The sequence below is a fragment of the Megalobrama amblycephala genome, linkage group LG19, assembly GCF_018812025.1.
Source record: "Megalobrama amblycephala isolate DHTTF-2021 linkage group LG19, ASM1881202v1, whole genome shotgun sequence".
NCBI lineage: Eukaryota > Metazoa > Chordata > Actinopteri > Cypriniformes > Xenocyprididae > Megalobrama > Megalobrama amblycephala.
The window spans coordinates 6233917-6252302 of NC_063062.1; the positions used below are offsets into that span (position 1 = coordinate 6233917).

The window sequence follows — 18386 nt, forward strand, 5'->3', positions numbered from 1 at the left end:
TTCTCCAATCACGAGAGCGAGGGGCGTGGCTCTCTCGCAGAAGGCGGGGTTTACATTAAGGAACTGCGTTTAGGACACATCAGGTAAAACAGGCTGAAATTAATGAACTGTCGAGCGATTATCTGAAGGCTTGATCGAGGCGAAGATTGAGTTTGCGAAAACTACTCTCAGGGGATCTTTTAGGGTAGGTGCTCACCTGTTGCGTCTTACAATGTCAGCCGCTGTGTTCTGTTACTACTGACGCTTAAAGACATATGGTGGAGTAATATAGTTTTGTGTTCAAAGACATCCACGTCATTTAGTACCTAATGACTGCCGAAATGATTTCAGTCTGAACACATAATTTGGATTTATTTGCTCGTAATTATTGAAAATGATGTCTTGCCTGTTGCAGGGAATGACAAGGGCTTATCTTACACGTGCTTGTGACGTCACGCTGTGGTTGTAGGAAGGTGTTTAAAAACAAAATGAAATGATAATGACGTAAATATTGTTTTTAAGTTCATTAAAATAAATTAAGTTTACTTTAGTGATGATGATGATGATTGGTCGTTAGTGATGACACCTGCTGTTAATGTGGGTGAGACTCATTTATTTATTATATTTGGAACATTAAAGGATTAGTTAACTTTCAAATGAAAATTTCCTGATAATTTACTCACCCCCATGTCATCCAAGAAGTTCATGTCTTTCTTTCTTTAGCTGAAAAAAAAAAATAAGGTTTTTGATGAAAACATTCCAGGATAATTTTCCTTATAGTGGACTTCAATGGACTCCAAACGGTTGAAGGTCAAAATTACAGTTTCAGCGCAGCTTCAAAGAGCTTTAAATGATACCAGATGAGGAATAAGAGTCTTATCTAGAGAAACCATCGCTCATTTTCTAAAAAAAAAAATAAAAAAAATAATATACTTTTAACCATAAACGCTCATCTCGAACTAGTCTTTTTTTTATCTATTTATTCTTTTTAAATTATATATAAAAAAAAAAAAAAAAATATATATATATATATATATATATATAAAGTGTGGGATTGGTAAGATTTTTAATGTTTTTAAGAAGTTTTGTCCCCTCACCAAGGCTGCATTTATTTAATTAAAAATACACTAAAAACAGTAATATTGTGAAATATTATTATAATTTAAAATAACTGTTTTCTATTTGAATATATTTTACAAAGTAATTTATTCCTGTGATCAAAGCTGAATTTTCAGCATCATTACTCCAGTCTTCAGTGTCACATGATCCTTCAGAAATCATTGTAATATGATGATTTGCTGCTCAAGAAACATTTGATTATTATCAAGTTGTGTACTTTTTTTTTTTTTTTTCAGGATTCCTTGATGAATAGAAAGTTCAAAAGAACAGCATTTATCTAAAATACAAAGCTTTTCATTATACACTACCGTTCAAAAGTTTGGGGTCAGTAAGAATTTTTATTTTAATTTTTTTGAAAAGAAATTAAGGAAATTAATAATTTTATTCAGCATGTATGCATTAAATCAATCAAATGTGACAGTAAGAAACATTTATAATGTTACAAAAGATTATATTTTTGAACTTTCTATTCATCAAAGAATCCTGAAGAAACAAAAAAAATATATATAGCAAATATATTTAGCAAATCAGCATATTAGAATGATTTCTGAAGGATCATGTGACACTGAAGACTGGAGTAATGATGCTGAAAATACAGCTTTGCAACACAGGAATAAATTACATTTGAAAAATTTTCAAATAGAAAACAGTTATTTTAAATTGTAATAATATTTTACAATATTACTGTTTTTACTGTATTTTTAATTAAATAAATGCAGCCTTGAAACTTCTTTTAAAAACATTAAAAATCTTACAGAACCCAACCTTTTGAGTGGTAGTGTATATATTAATGTAAAAAATTCTATATTATTATCTAAAGTTCTTGATCATTTGAAAATAATTCTATCATAAAATAATATGTTAATAACTAACAATAAATAAAAATAATAATATTTTATAACACTCATATCTCAAACATGCAGTAATTCAGTCTACAAAGTTCTCAACATCAAAAATGACAGTGGTGATGTTCTTGTCTTTCACAGATGTGGGGACCGTCACACTGTTGTTTGATACTGTGCCTGTGGGCTGGTTTGGATGCACTGCCAGTTGCTGTGGATAAAACCAAAGTGAACCCTTCAGTAGAGGAAATTCAGCCGCCTAAAAGTGTAGTATGTAATATGATTTAATACATTATTTATTTATTTATTATTATGACTCTATTTATTTTGGAAAAAAATTATCTTTATACTAGTATACAAGTCTTTATACCAATGTGAGACATGCTAGTCTAGTATTAGAATGGGTGTGATGCTTCTCTCTGATATGCGGTTTGAAAACTTCAGACAGGTTTGGTAAGCATGCATTATATATAATGTGATGCTTACAATAAGGAGTGTTCAACCTACACAGACTGGCTTTATTGCTCAGTCCTTTTGCAAACATTCATTATCATGTAGGTTTAAAAAGATTTAGTTCCCCTAGTCTCCTTTTTACTTCAATGTGTACATCTCATTTTAATTCATTTAGGACACTGGATTGCACTATGATCGATATCTCAGGGAGGTTATTGATTTTCTGGAAAAGGACCCACATTTCAGAGACAAACTTCATAACACAGACATGGAAGACATCAAGGTATTGCAGCACTTTATTTCCCAATTTTACTTTGCAGAGGTTAAATCCGATTATCTAAACACCTCGTTGCTTACCTCTAATTCCTTATTTGGTCAAATCAGCAAGGGAAGCTGGCTAAAGAGTTGGACTTTGTCAGCCATCACGTGAGAACTAAACTTGATGAGCTGAAGAGGCAAGAAGTGAACAGACTGCGCACCCTAATCAAAGCCAAACAAGACATGACTGGAGATAAAGGTAGCACAAAGCAGAACTGTTTTTGTTATTGCGTAGTAGCAAATTGTGAAATGTCCTCCACCATCTCGTTTCTTTGTTTCATTTACGGTCGGCAGGCTCAGAGAGCACAGATACGGAAGGATAGTTTCTGAGAGTGTCATTCATCAAACTCTCCATATCACAGTTTACTTTATAAGCCAGTAACTCTAGCCTGCTGCAAAGACAAGAAACATGAAAAATGAGATGCTTTCAATTTCCCTTAAGGTATGGCAATGGACCACCAAGCCCTTCTGAAACAGTTTGAGCATCTGAATCACATGAATCCACACACATTCGAGGTGGAAGACTTGGATCGCCTCATTAAATCGGTAGGGTCTAAATCTGACTTCCTGTTGGTTTCATCCTACACTCACTAATAAACGTTGTCACACATTTGTGCTCGGGGCATAAAAGTACATTTTTGGCAGGTGAAAATTTACTGGTTATAAATATTTATTACCAGATTTTATATTTAAAAATAAAATAAAATAATATTTTCCCTGTGTCAAAGGGATTTTATTGATTTAGCTGTTTCTCCTGCCGTATTTGTGACAAAAATGCAGGTAATTTATCACGAGCAGCATCATACGAGAAGAGCCAGTCTCTATCTCTCATTGAAACTGCACTTGTCACAAAAATCTTGTTCCTGTAGCTCAAACAGTACAGCATGATGCTTGCAACACCAAGCTTATGGGTTCGAATCTCATGGAATGCATAAACTGTATATAATATGTACACCCTGAATGCATTGTAAGTTACTTTGGATATGAAAATGTAAATGTACATTTTCACTTTGGTGGCTTAAGGATTACTTCTCTTCTCAATTATTTTACTCACCCCCATGTCATCCAAGATGTTTATGTCTTTCTTTCTTCAGTCGAAAAGAAATTAAGGTTTTGGGGAAAACATTCCAGGATTTTTCTCCATATAGTGGACTTTTACGGCTACCAATGGGTTGAAGGTCCAAATTACAGTTTCAGCGCAGCTTCAAAGAGCTCTACACGATCCCAGACGAGGAATAAGTGTCTTATCTAATGAAACGATCGTTCATTTAAAAAAAGTAAATAAATAAATGTATATATCCTTTTTAACCACAAATGCTCATCTTGCACTGCTCTGCCACGCATTACGTAATCATGTTGGAAAGGTTGTGACGTAGGAGGAAGTACCGATCCAGTGAACGTCCTAAGACAAGTCAAACACCCTTTACAAAAAAAAGGTAAAACAACGATTTCAGACAATTTTGAAGTTGGAGGTACCGTGGTACTTTCGCTTATGTTACATGTGACCATTCCAACGTGATTACGTAATGTGTGGCTGATCATTTCGCTAGATAAGACCCTTATTCCTCGTCTGGGATCGTGTAGAGCTTTTTGAAGCTGCACTGAAACTGTAATTTGGACCTTCAACCCATTGAACCCCAGTGAAAAATCCTGGAATGTTTTCCTCAAAAACCTTAATTTCTTTCGACTGAAGAAAGAAAGACAAACATCTTGGATGACATGGGGGTGAGTAAATTATCAGGAAATTTTAATTCTGAATTGAACTAATTCTTTAATGTGTCCAAGATTAATTTCTGATGATGAATAAAAAGGAAAAAGTTGTAAAGAAGACTTCTAACAAGACTCTTTTGATGTCTGAATTGCACACATCACTGTCTTCAGCTAGGGTCAGGCAATAATTCTTACATTTCAGCACCAATCATACAATGTTACAGGTGCTAATAAAGTTACTATTCAAGTAGCAAGTTTTATTTGCCAAGTGCAATTCAAGTGCCAATTTTGGATGGAGATTTACACAGCGAGCTGTTCTACACATCACATGTTTACATGTTCCTTTCTACTTGTTTTGTTAAGGCCACTAATGACCTGGAAAACTTTGACAAGGAACAACACGAAGAGTTCAAGAAGTATGAGATGATGAAGGAACTCGATCGGAGGGAACATCTTAAGACGCTGGATGAGGAAACACGCAAAAAAGAGGAGGAACACTACGAAGAGATGAAGAAGAAACATGCAGACCATCCCAAAATCAATCACCCTGTAAGCTAAAGACACACTCCTTGAACTACTGTTATAATCAAATAAGCTAGTTTGTGATATTGCTTAATTAGAAAGTTTAATTCTATTATAATTTTTTAATTCTATAATAAATGGAAGCATTTTCACTAGTGGTCCACCCTCTCTATGTTTGGTGATGTTTAAAGTCGTATAAAATGGAAATTCACCCAATCTGTTTTCTAAATGCATGTTATTGATTTTATAGAGTGCTGCAGGGATGATGTATTTTTGTAGGCCAAAACCCAAAAACGAGTTAGTGTTTTAGCACTTCTTGTCAATGGGTTTTTTGTTAAATGCTTGAAATAAGGTCTGTGAGTTTGGGACAACATGAGGGAGAGTAATTAATGACAGAATTTTCATTTGTGGGTGAACTAACCCTTTAAAGGTGCCCTAGAACAAGATATAATATAAGTCTAAGGTGTCCCCTGAATGTGTCTGAAGTTTCAGCTCAAAATACCCCAGAGATTTTTTTTTAATAAATTTTTTTAACTGCCTATTTTGGGGCATCATTAACTATGCACAGATTCAGGCTGCGGCCCCTTTAAATCGCGCGCTCCCTTCCCAGTGCATTTACAAAGTTCACAGCTAATATAACCCTCAAATGGATCTTTACAAGATGTTCGTCATGCATGCTGCATGCATGCGTCGGATCATGTGAGTATAGTATTTATTTGGATGTTTGAGGCTGTGCTCCGTGGCTAATGGGCTAAAGCTAACATTACACACTGTTGGAGAGATTTATAAAGAATGAAGTTGTGTTTATGAATTATACAGACTGCAAGTGATTAAAAATAAAAATAGCGACGGCTCTTGTCTCCGTGAATACAGTAATAAACGATGGTAACTTTAACCACATTTAACAGTACATTAGCAACATGCTAATGAAACATTTAGAAAGACAGTTTACAAATATCACTAAAAATATCATGTAATCATGGATCATGTCAGTTATTATTGCTCCATCTGCCATTTTTCGCTATTGTTCTTGCTTGCTTACCTAGTCTGATGATTCAGCTGTGCACAGATCCAGACGTTAATACTGGCTGCCCTTGTGTAATGCTTGAACATGAGCTGGCATATGCAAATATTGGGGGCGTACATATTAATGATCCCGAATGTTACGTAACAGTTGGTGTTATGTTGAGATTCGCCTGTTTTTCAGAGGTCTTTTAAACAAATGAGATTTACGTAAGAAAGAGGAAACAATGGAGTTTGAGACTCACTGTATTGCATTCAATCAGTAGCATTTCCATGTACTGAACTCTTGTTATTCAACTATGCCAAGGTAAATTAAATTTTTGATTCTAGGGCATCTTTAAACGCCATCAGCCGAACAGATAAACTCATCTAGTCAGCTTTCATAGCCTCATTGTGTTTATAATCGCACTCTTGCAAACTATTATAACTCTATAATATAATGTTTAAAACACTATTATTATATAATGTTTTAAACAAAGTCTGAAATAGTTGTCGGAAGCTTAGTGATGGTGACGTTGAAGTCATGTGTAATTTTATAGCCTACGTTTAGCTTTTGACTTCTGCCGATTATTTTTACACTTCAAAATTCAAAAAAGTTGTTCATTTGTTAAGATTTTCATGTAAAAATCATAAGCTTTCATTAGTCACAGACCTTATTTTCTGCAATAATCCAAACACCAATGGAGAAAGCCTATTGGGTTTTGTCGAGGGAACCAGGGTGATGCCAACTTGGGTTGACCTACAACAATTGAATTTTTTTTTTCTTTTCTTTTTTTTTTAACACTTTTTGTATTCTAACTTGTGATTTTTAATCAAAATGTGACGTATGCAGGACTTTTCCTATCATTTTGTCTGCATAAACCCCTCCTTTCTTACAATCGACTGCAAGTTTGCGTTCCCTATGTTTTTCTTTTCGATAATCCGTTTCACTTCGTCACAATATGAAAGAAAATATCTGTTGCATTGTGTATGTTTCTGTTGCATTTCATTTTTAAATGTTGGATAGATAAAGGTTTTAAGTAAATAACATTTTAATCATAAAATCTAACATTAAAATATGTCATTGATGAGGATTTGGTCTGTATGAATAGGGTAGTCAAGACCAGTTGAAAGAGGTCTGGCAGGAAGCCGATGGTTTGGATCCCAATGAATTTGACCCGAAGACGTTCTTCAAACTACATGGTGAGATCACTGAGCCTCTCCGTTCTGAACACAGTAGATTATTCCACATCACGACTCTGACATCTGTTTGCTCTCACAGACACTAATGGAGATGGCTACTTTGATGAACAAGAGCTCGAGGCGCTGTTTACCAAAGAGGTTCCACTTAATAACCTTTCCATTTAGAGCTATCACAATGGTGCATCTTTGAGAATGACGTGGCTTTATGGGGTGCTAAATCTGATGTTTGTCTCCACCATGTTCAGCTAGAGAAGATCTATGATCCCACACGTGAAGAGGACGATATGCTGGAAATGGAGGAGGACAGACTTCGTATGAGAGAACATGTGATGAATGAGGTGGGAGCATCATAGCAGGGGATTGGATGTACTAATGATATTGTTTCAAAGATGTTTCACTTGTAATTAATTTTTTTTAATGTATTGTCTGTCCATAGATTGACACTAACAAAGACAGGCTTGTTTCACTAGATGAATTTATTACTGCCACAGATAAGAAAGAATTTGTAGAGCCAGATGGATGGGAGGTAATTTTTTATTTTATTTTATTTATTTTTTTTATATTTTTAATTTCATATTGACTAAAATCAACCCTATTTGTGAAATGCATTTCATGATCTAAAATGTTTGAAAGTTTGGGTCAGTAATTTATTTATCTAACCCTTTTATTCAACAAGGACATACATTTATTACAGACATTTATAATGTTACTATCTCTTATCTTTCTTTATATTTCTTTATAATGACTTCTATCTCAAATAAATGTTTTTTTTTTTTACTTTCTATTCATTAAAGAATCCTGAATTTTTTTCATTGTTTCCACACAAAAATTAACCAAATAATAATTAGAACTGTTTCATATTAGCATATTAGATTGATTTCTGAAGGATTGTAACAAGGCCTGAAAATTCAGTTTTGCCATCAAAGGAATAAATTACATTTTAAAATAAAATACAATAGAAAGCAATTATTTTAAATTAAAATACTATTTCACAATATTACCATTTTTACAGTAGTTTTAAGCAAATAAATGCAGTCTTGGTGAGCATAAAACATTAAAAAATCTTACCGACCCCAAACTTTTGAGCGATAGTGTAAAATTGTCTTCTTTACATAAATGCCCTTTGTCTGCTTCCTCTTGAGACTGTAGATCAGAATCCAATCTACACTGAAGAAGAGTTGAAAGAGTTTGAGGAGCATCTCGCTCGAGAGGAGCACGACCTGAACCTGAAGACAAATGACCTGCTAAAACAGCGGGAGGAGCTGGAGAGACAACAGGAACAGCTTAACGCCCAGAAAATGGAACTACAGCGGGTAGGAGAGCAACAGAAACTAGAAAAGACTAACTTGCACACAGACACTGAGTGAGAGATACATAAGTTCCCACAGTCCTGGAAAACTTTGTGAAAAGTGTGATTTCCAGGCCTGGAAAAGTCATTTTGCACTGGGTAGTTATATTTTCCTGGTTGCATTCGCACCGCCAGTAGGAACTCTGCCATGACGTTAGCCTGCCGACAGTGACGTCATTTAAGCGTGGCATTCGTGTGCTCATGCGTTCGCCTGAGTCATGTAAGTGGTTAAATATACTTTCACCTCGGCTCAGAATGCTTTTCTGACATGAGATTAATGTAAACAGCCCACTGCAAACACCCTTGTAATTCACTTCAACCTTTTTAAACTTTATGAATGATTATTTTAGATTTAAGTGGTGTGTGTAAAGAAATCGGAAGCAAGCAGAGTAACATTACAAATGTGTTTCTAAAGCACGTAGTGCCTTCTGCTGTTAAAATTAAGCTCAGAATCGATTCAAGAGAGAATAGCAATACATTCAGAAAATATCAGAATCGTTCCAGATTCATTGTATCGCGAAGTGATAATCTATGTATTGTCCCAGCCCTATTATCAACTACAACTACACACTTTGTGTGTGTTTTGGTCGTTCATTTATACAGTAACAGCGTTTTGGGGGCCTGAAAATGCTAACTTTTGAAAACGGGTTTCAAAATGCAAGTTTTTGAAAACAATACCGTTATCGTCCCTACAAAATAAACAGTAAAGTCATGCGTATGTGTATTACATGTTCGGTCTATTGTCATATGTTTACAAAGTGACATCGCCACCTCGGGCTGACCGATATATCGCATGCGATTGTCACGCACATTTCGTCAGTAAAGCCGGTTCCCTGATTACCGCGAAATCGCCATCACCTGCTTTCAAATGGAGCGGCATTTAATAGACAGAGCCGTAGTTCACTGACAAGCTACGCAATATCGCGTTCATATCGCAGATGAATCGCCTTCGATAATGAACGTGATATTGCGTAGCTTGTCAGTGAACTACGGCTCTGTCTATTAAATGCCGCTCCATTTGAAAGCAGGTGATGGCGATTTCGCGGTAATCAGGGAACCGGCTTTACTGACGAAATGCGCGTGACAATCGCATGCGATATATCGGTCAGCCCTATCGCCACCTACTGGCCTGGCATGCATAATATAGCATTTTTAGATGTTTTTGCGGATCTGTGTGAACAGGGATCGTTTTGACAACATTGTCATCTGTACACTTTCAAACATGCAAAGGAAAAACTTTTCTGTTTTTAATTACAATGTTGTCATGTAAACGTACCTCTAGTGATGTTGTTGCTATCTGATAATCTGATATTCTTGTAACTAAACTATTCCCTTTTTAAAACATAATGGAAGTGTCTTTAAGCTAGTACTGCCTCATCGCAAAGCTTTCTAACATATTAATCTCATTCTATTGATTATTCACCTATTCAACCTATTTGTTTTCTTTAGGCAGTAGAGCACATGGAGCAGTTGAAAACACAGAAAACAGAGCCTCTAGTGCAGGCCAAAGGTCTGTGCAGTTCTTTTACATTTTGGGGGTCTAAGGCATATGCCCTGTCATAAGGAACAAAATATTGATTTCCTATCATAATTGTTCTTTGTTTTTTGCAAATGCAGTACCTTCCGCTGTGGAGATACTACCTGGGGACACTCAGCCGATGTCACAAGGTCACCAGCAAGATCTTCCCGCACATTCTTAGCAGCTCAAGCTCTTCTCAGTGTCTGTATTGTGTATATCTGTTGTATTTAATGTCAAATATTTTCATCCTCACTTTCAAAAGAACCGTTTACTGTCTCTAAGCAAAGACCTTGGTATTCCTTATTATCAAACACAAAACAATATTCACCAAACTTTAGTTATGGTATCCCAAAGTATGTAATTGTAAAAAGGACAGGGATTGTACTTGAAACTTTTGTTTAGAGAAGTTAACTGTTTTTATTTTCCTTGTAAATTTTGTGTCTGATTTGCAAAAACATGGTCACATTAAAGGCTCATGACTCCCAGTCTTTCTTATATAGGTCAGCAGTTACTTCAAAAATATTATTATATTATTTTTCAAAAGCTTCATTTTGTGATGCAAATTTTCATAATGTAAAGTTACTGGATGTGAGTGCTGAAGTCACTTAGATCTGTCAGTGAGTGATTTGGACATACATGGAAGCTGTTCTCATTGAGTGCCAAGACCCTCTTTTAATAATCTCAGACACCAGACATTCACTTAATTTTTCTTTGTTAGAGTTGATGAATACGGAGCCCCGCACATGACATGCAAGAAAAAAATTAAATTAAATCGTGCGCACAATTTACTTTTTCGTTCCCTGGATTTACTAATTTGTGTGCACGATTTACTAATTAATTCTCTCGATTTATAAATCATGTGCATGATTTATAAATCAAGGGAACAAAATAGTAAATTGTGTGCACGATTTAGCCTACTATTTTTTTCCTGCATGTCATGTCCGGGACTCTGTAGATGAAAAGCATACAACTCTAAAAACAATCCAAATAAAACACTAAAAAAGATTACATTTAATTTGTTTACATGCACGTCACCATTAACCAACAGTGAACATGAAAATATGTTGAGTTATTGAAATATTAACTTTATTAACCCTCTGGAGTCAGGAAACGCACCGGCACGTTTTGCAGGATTTTTTTCACATTGCAGCAAAACAGACTTAAAATAATCTGTCTTTTTTTTTTTGTCATAGAGACAGAAGTAATATATCATTTGAAACTATAGAATATTTTGATTAAAATATAGATTCATTTTTATTAAAGCTACAAAGGTTATTCAATTAAGAGTAGTTCGTGATTTTCTTTTTTTGTTCTTTTTAACATTAATGGAAGACTGTAGCAAGTTTATTAGGCTGCTGTCACTAAGACCTGCCGCACTTGATTGGCTTCATTTGATTGGTAACAATAACCAGTTATTCATTCTCATTAATAAAGTTTGGTTCATTTTGTAGATTTGAATTATAAATGAACATGATACTGCATATCATGATACTTCAGCTAGTATAGAATCATAAAACATCTTTATGTTATCGTGACAACCCTTTTCATTGGATTTAAAACAGTATCCCACTGTGTACAAAAATTATACATTTATTAATAAAAATATACAGAAATCCTAAAAATTAATTAATCCTAAAATAGTTTGAGATTATTTGTGTAATTGACTGTGTTTTACATTTCTTTAAAAATAAATTCAATCTTCTCAGCTCCACCAATTATGTGCTCTGATGATTATTACCAAATAAATGAGGGTTTGTTTGTTTTTGTTTTTACATAGGATTATAAAATTCCACTTAAACCAGATTGAGTTTTGCCGTAGGTATCATTAAACCTTGACGTAAAGTAATCAACTGTCTTAATAGGAGGATATTTATCGGATCCATCGCAGCATTTAATGATGGACTCATTCTCTGGTTGTACAAAGAAGGCCAAAGACTGACGTGTTCTGGAGTTACCTGCAGGGGGCAGCAAAGCCCTGTGAACCTGAGGGTTTAATAAAAGAAGAGAATAACAAAAGAATTAAACAGTTTAATAGAGTGCATTAGTGCCTGCCCACTTTTTCAGCTGCGTTGGTTCCAGAATTATTTTTTCTATCAATTTTTCCAAATAGAGCTCACAACAGGTCTTGTCTTTAAAGGTTTATAGGTTATCATCAAAAATCTATTTCCCTATGGAAGTTTTTACTTCCAGAACCAACTGTGGCACTATTAAATGAAATGCCATAATAAGTAAAGAAACTTACCGCAGACACATACACATCACTGGTCCACCTTTGCATCAGGTCTGCTATGTTAACCAGAACTGTTCCAGGAATGCATGGAGCTGAAACGAATTCACCAGCCCGATTCTGAACCTGAGGAACACACATAGAGCCATCATACTGTCACATGCATACTAAATGATAGAGGTCCACAATAAACATGGTAATAATTATTTTTTTCCTTTTGTCCTATATTGGTATTCACCTGCAGTCCATCCTCAGTGCTCTGGAAGAGCAGAGTGATGCTACCATAATCAGAGTGTTCACCACAGCGCACCTGATTCTCCTTCACACGTGTGCTGTCCACCGGAGGATAGTAGAGACTCCGTAGTGTGGTTCCATTCTCAAAACCTTAAAACAAACCACACCATGAAGGTCTTGCAGGCCTCCCAGCCATAGAATCATTGAGAGGAAGAAATAGTGCACATAATTGTTCGTACTTCCAATATGCTTATGTTTGTTGACGAAGATTTCCGAGTCCATACCCAACCCAACAGCCATCAGTCGGAGCACTTTGAGAGCGAGTTCCTTACAGCGCAGGAAAAACGATACCTTGGTATCTCGAAAATCAGCTACTTCTTCTGAAGGCCAATTCTGAGCACATTAAGAGTGAAGGAATATAAAGAAACAAATATTTTTTACCATAATGCTATCCCTTTATGGGCTTCTTATGAAACAAATAAAGAAAACCATGGATGCATCTGAAATCACATACTTCCCTACTATATAGTAGGTAAAAATCAGTATTTGACAAGAGTAGAGTATGTCTGAATTGACAGTACTCACTCATAAAAGTACGGAAGAGGATTAGGGCCAAGCAATAATAAAAAAATAAAACCATCTCGAGATTAAAGTTGTTAAATTTCGAGAAAAGTCGAAATAAAATGTTGAGAATAAAGTCATTAAACTACGAGAAAAAAGTCGTTAAATTACGAGAACAAATTCTTTAAATTATGAGAAAAATGTTGTTAAATTTCGAGAAAAAAGTCGAGATGAAATTATGAGAATAAAGTCATTAAATTACGAGAAAAAAGTTGTTAAATTATGAGAACAAATTCGTAATTTAATGAATTTGTTCTCGTAATTTAACGACTTTAATCTCGAGATGGTTTTATTTATTTATTTTTATTATTGCTTGGCCCTAATTCTCTTCCGTATAAAAGAGTTCAGAACCCAGGTGGGAGAAAAAAAAAAAGTACATTTCTCTAATATAGGCTACTTAAAGTGCTCTATTTTCGTGCACTAATTTTGTACTTAATATACTAAAAATTCTTCTTTAATGCTACTTAAGATAATCTAAAGAACATCTAAGTGTACTCAACTGTGCTATTTTGAGACGGCATGAAATATGAACTAAAATGTGCTTTTAATATACTATCTCTGTATTTAAAAATTGTATTTAGTTACCACTTGTAGTACACTATGGGTTCAAATGTACTATAAGTGGTATCTAAATATATTTTTTAAATACAGAGATAGTATATTAAAAGCACATTTTAGTTCATATTTCATGCTGTCTCAAAATAGCACAGTTGAGTACACTTAGATGTTCTTAAGATTATTTTTAGTAGCATTAAAGAAGAATTTTTAGTATATTAAGTACAAAATAAGTGCGCAAAAATAGAGCACTTTAAGTATATTATAGAAGTGTACTTTTTTCCACCTGGGAATACATTCACACTACACATATTCATACTATATAGAGCATACTTTTTTAGCAGTTTCAAAGTAAAGTATGGAATGCCAAAGCTGCCAAAATAATAAATAAATACATACATAAATATACAAAGTAAAATAATAATTATGATTATTTGTACATTTTTTGTTTTTGTTTTTTTGATTCATTAAAAGATTTTATTTTTTTAGGAACAGCTTTGGCATTCCATAGTAAAGGTGCATCCCAGTTCGTGAATACTTGTGCACTATTCTATGCTGTTTTGTAGTATAAATAGCATGAGTCACACTGAAAATTCCAAAAAGAAAAAGTACACTTTAAATACCTTGATGATGCACTTAATCAACTAAAAAAAAAAAAAAAAAAAAAAAAAAAAGTGAAGTGTGGAATGTTGGACACTTCATGCACTCAACTGTCACAGCTTTAATTACATAGCGGAGGAGGAGGGGCTATCAGACTCTGATGCTGAATGACAAAATAATCTTATATAATTCATACACTACACAGTTGAGTACATAATGCTTCTATAATGTATAAGTGCATCATTTGGGACACAAATTAAGTACTTCAAATAAGTGCTTACATAAGTGATTTCGGACTTCTAAAGAAAACACAGCTTTTATTGCACATTTGAATCAGGAAAAAGTAGAATTATAACCCACTATTGTCAACGTCATATTATGGTTAAATCTTTGAGAGTCAGAAAAGAGATGAGGTAGATGAGAAGAAGTTGGTATTTACGATATCCTCTCTCAAAGACGTTGTATTAAAAGCCTCCTTCAGGTCACCGGGGCGGCGAGGATTCAAACTGTGAAATGACAGTATTTAAAACCATTAAAATGTTTCTCCATCATTCGTGAGTTAATGCTTCTGAATGTAGAGACTGACGTGCCATTCAGTTTCTAATGAAACCCAGCCATGGTTTACACTACATGAGAAACTTCCCCTGCTGAAAGGCTTCTTCTTGTTTTCTGGCAAAGAAAAGAACCTCTTCGAAACACTCATGACTTTTTCCACCTAAAACAGTAAACAGAGAAATAATAGGCAGTCAGCTGTAAACAACTATACAACTTCTCTAAAAGGGATAGTTCACCCAAAAATGAAAATTTGATGTTTATCTGCTTACCCCCAGGGCATCCAAGATGTAGGTGACTTTGTTTCTTCAGTAGAACACAAATGATGATTTTTAACTCCAACCGTTGCCGTCTGTCAGTCGTATAATGCGTGTCAATGGGAACTCCATCTATAAGAGTCAAAAAAACATGCACAGACAAATCCAAATTAAACCCTGAGGCTCGTGACGGCACATTGATGTCCTAAGACACGAAACGATCGGTTTGTGCGAGAAACCAAACAGTATTTATATCATTTTTTACCTCTAATACACCACGTCTGAATGCACTCGGATGCTGGAAGTGATCTCTCGCACTCATTGACATATAAAGGCGAGAGATCGGTTCCGGCATCAGAGCGCGTTTTCAGACCTCACCAACCAGATGCTCTAGGCAATTGGAAATAGTGGTGTATTAGAGGTAAAAAAAAAATGATATAAATACATCAATGTGTTGTCACAAGCCACAGGGTTTAATTTGGATTTGTCTGTGCATGTTTTTTTTTTTTACTCTAGATGGAGTTCCCATTGCCATGCATTATACGACTGACAGACCGGTTGGAGTTAAAAATCATCATTTGTGTTCTACCGAAGAAACAAAGTCACCTTCATCTTGGATGCCCTGGGGGTAAGCAGATAAACATCAAATTTTCATTTTTGGGTCAACCATCTCTTTAAAGGGTTAGTTCACCCAAAAAAATTTAAATTCTGTCATTTATTACCAAAGACTATAGAATAACACAAGACGTGTCACTCGTATTGTTTTGAATGGGAGAAAGTGTAACGTGCAGTATGGCGGAATAAGTCCCGCCTTCTAAATGAGAGCCAATCGCTGACTGGTAAAGTCATTGCGTCACTGCAGCAGCCGTTAGAAGCACTGGTTTCTATATAAACAGTCAGACGCGCGCCTCTGAAACAAGCCAGAAGAGACGCGCATTTAGGTCTGCGCATGCGCATTAGCTTGATCCAGCCTAAAAAATACAGTTTTTTGTCATGATTCGAGCGTTTGGATAAAACATTTATAAGACAGCTGTTGTCAGAATTCATTGGTGATTTCAAATATGAAATGTAATCGTAAGGTTGGCGAACAGTTTTGGAGAATTTGATGTTTCCCATTCAAAGAGATAGGGCATGATGCCCAGGATGCCCGAGAGGCGTTTCAAAGATGGCCGCCGAGTGAAATGACTTGTCTTAAAGGGACTATACTTACCCTCATGCCGTTCCACACCCGTAAAAACCTTTGTTAATCTTCGGAACACAAATTAAGATATTTTAGTTGAAATCCGATGGCTCTGTGAGGCCTGCATAGGGAGCGATGACATTTCCTCTCTCAAGATCCATAAAGGTACTAAAAACATATTTAAATCGGTTCATGTGAGTACAGTGGTTCAATATTAATATTATAAAGCGACGAGAATATTTTTGGTGCGCCAAAAAAGAACAAAATAACGACTTATTGAGTGATGTCCGATTTCAAAACACTGCTTCAGAAGATTCGGAGCGTTATGAATCAGTGTATCGAATCTTCTGTTTGGAGCGCCAAAGTCACGTGATTTCAGCCGTTGGCAGTTTCACACGCGATCTGAATCATGATTCGACACAAAAGATTCATAACGCTCCGAATCTTCTGAAGCAGTGTTTTGAAATCGGCCATCACTAAATAAGTCGTTATTTTGTTCTTTTTTGGCGCACCAAAAATATTCTCGTCGCTTTATAATATTATTGAACCTCTGTACTCACATGAACCGATTTAAATATGTTTTTAATACCTTTATGGATCTTGAGAGAGGAAATGTCATCGCTCCCTATGCAGGCCTCACTGAGCCATCGGATTTCAACTAACGTTAAATATCTTAATTTGTGTTCCGAAGATTAACGAAGGTTTTACGAGTGTGGAACGGCATGAGGGTAAGTAATAAATGACAGAATTAACTAACCCTTTAAGGCGGCCATGCACTGTGCGATTTTTGCCCAATTTTGATTCGATTTCTGAGTCGTACAACTGTTGTAGCAGCAGCACCTAACCCAGGTTGTAAATCTAAACGTCACATAAACTGTAATCTTGTCCCTCAAACCTGATTGGCTGATTGAAATGTTCTTCCAGGATCAACGAAGATGAGGTGATGATGCTCTTTAAAATTATTGCGGGGCAAGTAAAGGAAATCGCACAGTGTATGCCCGGCTTTAAGTAACAATGTTTAAAAAAAAAAAAAAAAAAAAAAAAAAGAAAATTACTAACTTCTTCCTGATTTATGCCCGTGTTTTTCAGATAAACAAATCCCACCTCGGTAAAGGCTTTTCTCAAATCATCACTTAACTTTTCCAAGTCAGCTTCCGGTACATTTTCCTTTCCCAGTTGGTAGACACTGAAATCCAAGACAGGTACCGCCATACTTTCCCTTGAGACAACAAAACTTTCTTGGAAATCAGCCAGAAAATAAGCCAAGAATCTTTGCTTCTTTGAGCAACACAACAGTCCTTTATTTATAGGACATTTTCCACGTGACGTTACGCAACTTCCACTTTGATTCGAAGTGGGGTGTAAAGTTGTTGAGCAAAGCAGGATCACAGTCCACAGAAGTCCAAACAGTCTGAGAACAAAGATCACGGCATTTCAGCCTATTCAACGTGCCAAGCATACTAGTAGTGTGTACTGTTTAAACTTTGCAGTACGCAATACACAGCTTCCAATGGGAAAATGATTCAAGAATGCTTTCTGAAAGTAATATAGAATGTGTGCTGGTTACATATGTGTGGCACTCAAGTACATTATTTGCACTATTGTGATCCTGAAAACAGAATGCAGACATCCCAAGTCTCCCGGAAGTTCCGGGAGTCTCCCGCATATTGATAGCGGCTCCCTGATGCCCGCAAATTAGTTAAAATCTCCCGGAATCTAGAGCGAGCGAGCAAGAGCGCGCATAGAGACTGTGTTTCAAACCAGCGCGCGCACGGCAGAGAGGGAGAGGGAGCGAGAGAGAGACCTTGCGTGTGTGTGCGAAGCGCATGTAAGACAGAGAGCATCCCGAATGGCCTTTTTCGGCAAATCAACCAATCAATTATCAGTGAGGTGAGTTGACAAGTTTCATTTCATGTGCATATTATTCAGGCTAGTTGCCAAGGCTACATGAAAACAACAAACTCCTTAGACCTGTTTAAAGTTGCAATGGAAAATAAATAAAAGCAGTTTACATAAATAGTATAAGCAGCTTATATAAATAGTAAAAGTAATCTACATATTTAAACATAATTAACGAATAATTGCATATGCCTATAGCTTATAGCTCCTTCCTCTTTTTTTTTTTTTTTTTTGGGGGGGTGGGGG

The 18386-nt window shown here is 35.6% G+C and overlaps 2 protein-coding genes across 7 annotated transcripts; one reads left to right on the forward strand and one right to left on the reverse strand.

The window, feature by feature from the left end:
• Nucleotides 1–24: 24 nt before the first annotated feature.
• Nucleotides 25–10296, forward strand: nucb2b (nucleobindin 2b). Its single transcript, XM_048169086.1, has 13 exons — nucleotides 25–184; nucleotides 2085–2210; nucleotides 2569–2676; nucleotides 2778–2910; nucleotides 3154–3257; nucleotides 4785–4970; nucleotides 7058–7148; nucleotides 7228–7286; nucleotides 7394–7486; nucleotides 7585–7674; nucleotides 8291–8461; nucleotides 9946–10006; nucleotides 10114–10296. Exons 2-13 carry the CDS (start codon nucleotides 2085–2087, stop codon nucleotides 10194–10196), a joined length of 1305 nt encoding a protein of 434 aa, XP_048025043.1. The 5' UTR covers nucleotides 25–184; the 3' UTR covers nucleotides 10197–10296.
• A 116-nt stretch (nucleotides 10297–10412) lies between these two features.
• si:dkey-10o6.2 (uncharacterized protein LOC100124608 homolog) lies at nucleotides 10413–18374 on the reverse strand. 6 transcript variants are annotated; one of them, XM_048169090.1, is made up of 8 exons: nucleotides 17379–18374; nucleotides 14843–14967; nucleotides 14692–14758; nucleotides 12716–12869; nucleotides 12481–12626; nucleotides 12258–12368; nucleotides 11781–11998; nucleotides 10413–10496 (listed from the first exon to the last, which is right to left on the reverse strand). In XM_048169090.1, the coding sequence occupies exons 1-7, from the start codon at nucleotides 17451–17453 to the stop codon at nucleotides 11795–11797; spliced, it is 882 nt and encodes a 293-aa protein (XP_048025047.1). In that variant the 5' UTR covers nucleotides 17454–18374; the 3' UTR covers nucleotides 10413–10496; nucleotides 11781–11794. The 6 variants fall into 6 exon arrangements, with proteins under 6 accessions (XP_048025047.1, XP_048025046.1, XP_048025050.1 ...); XM_048169089.1 differs by having other exon boundaries at nucleotides 17301–18374; XM_048169093.1 differs by lacking the exon at nucleotides 17379–18374 and adding an exon at nucleotides 17137–17252.
• Between the last annotated feature and the right edge of the window lie 12 nt (nucleotides 18375–18386).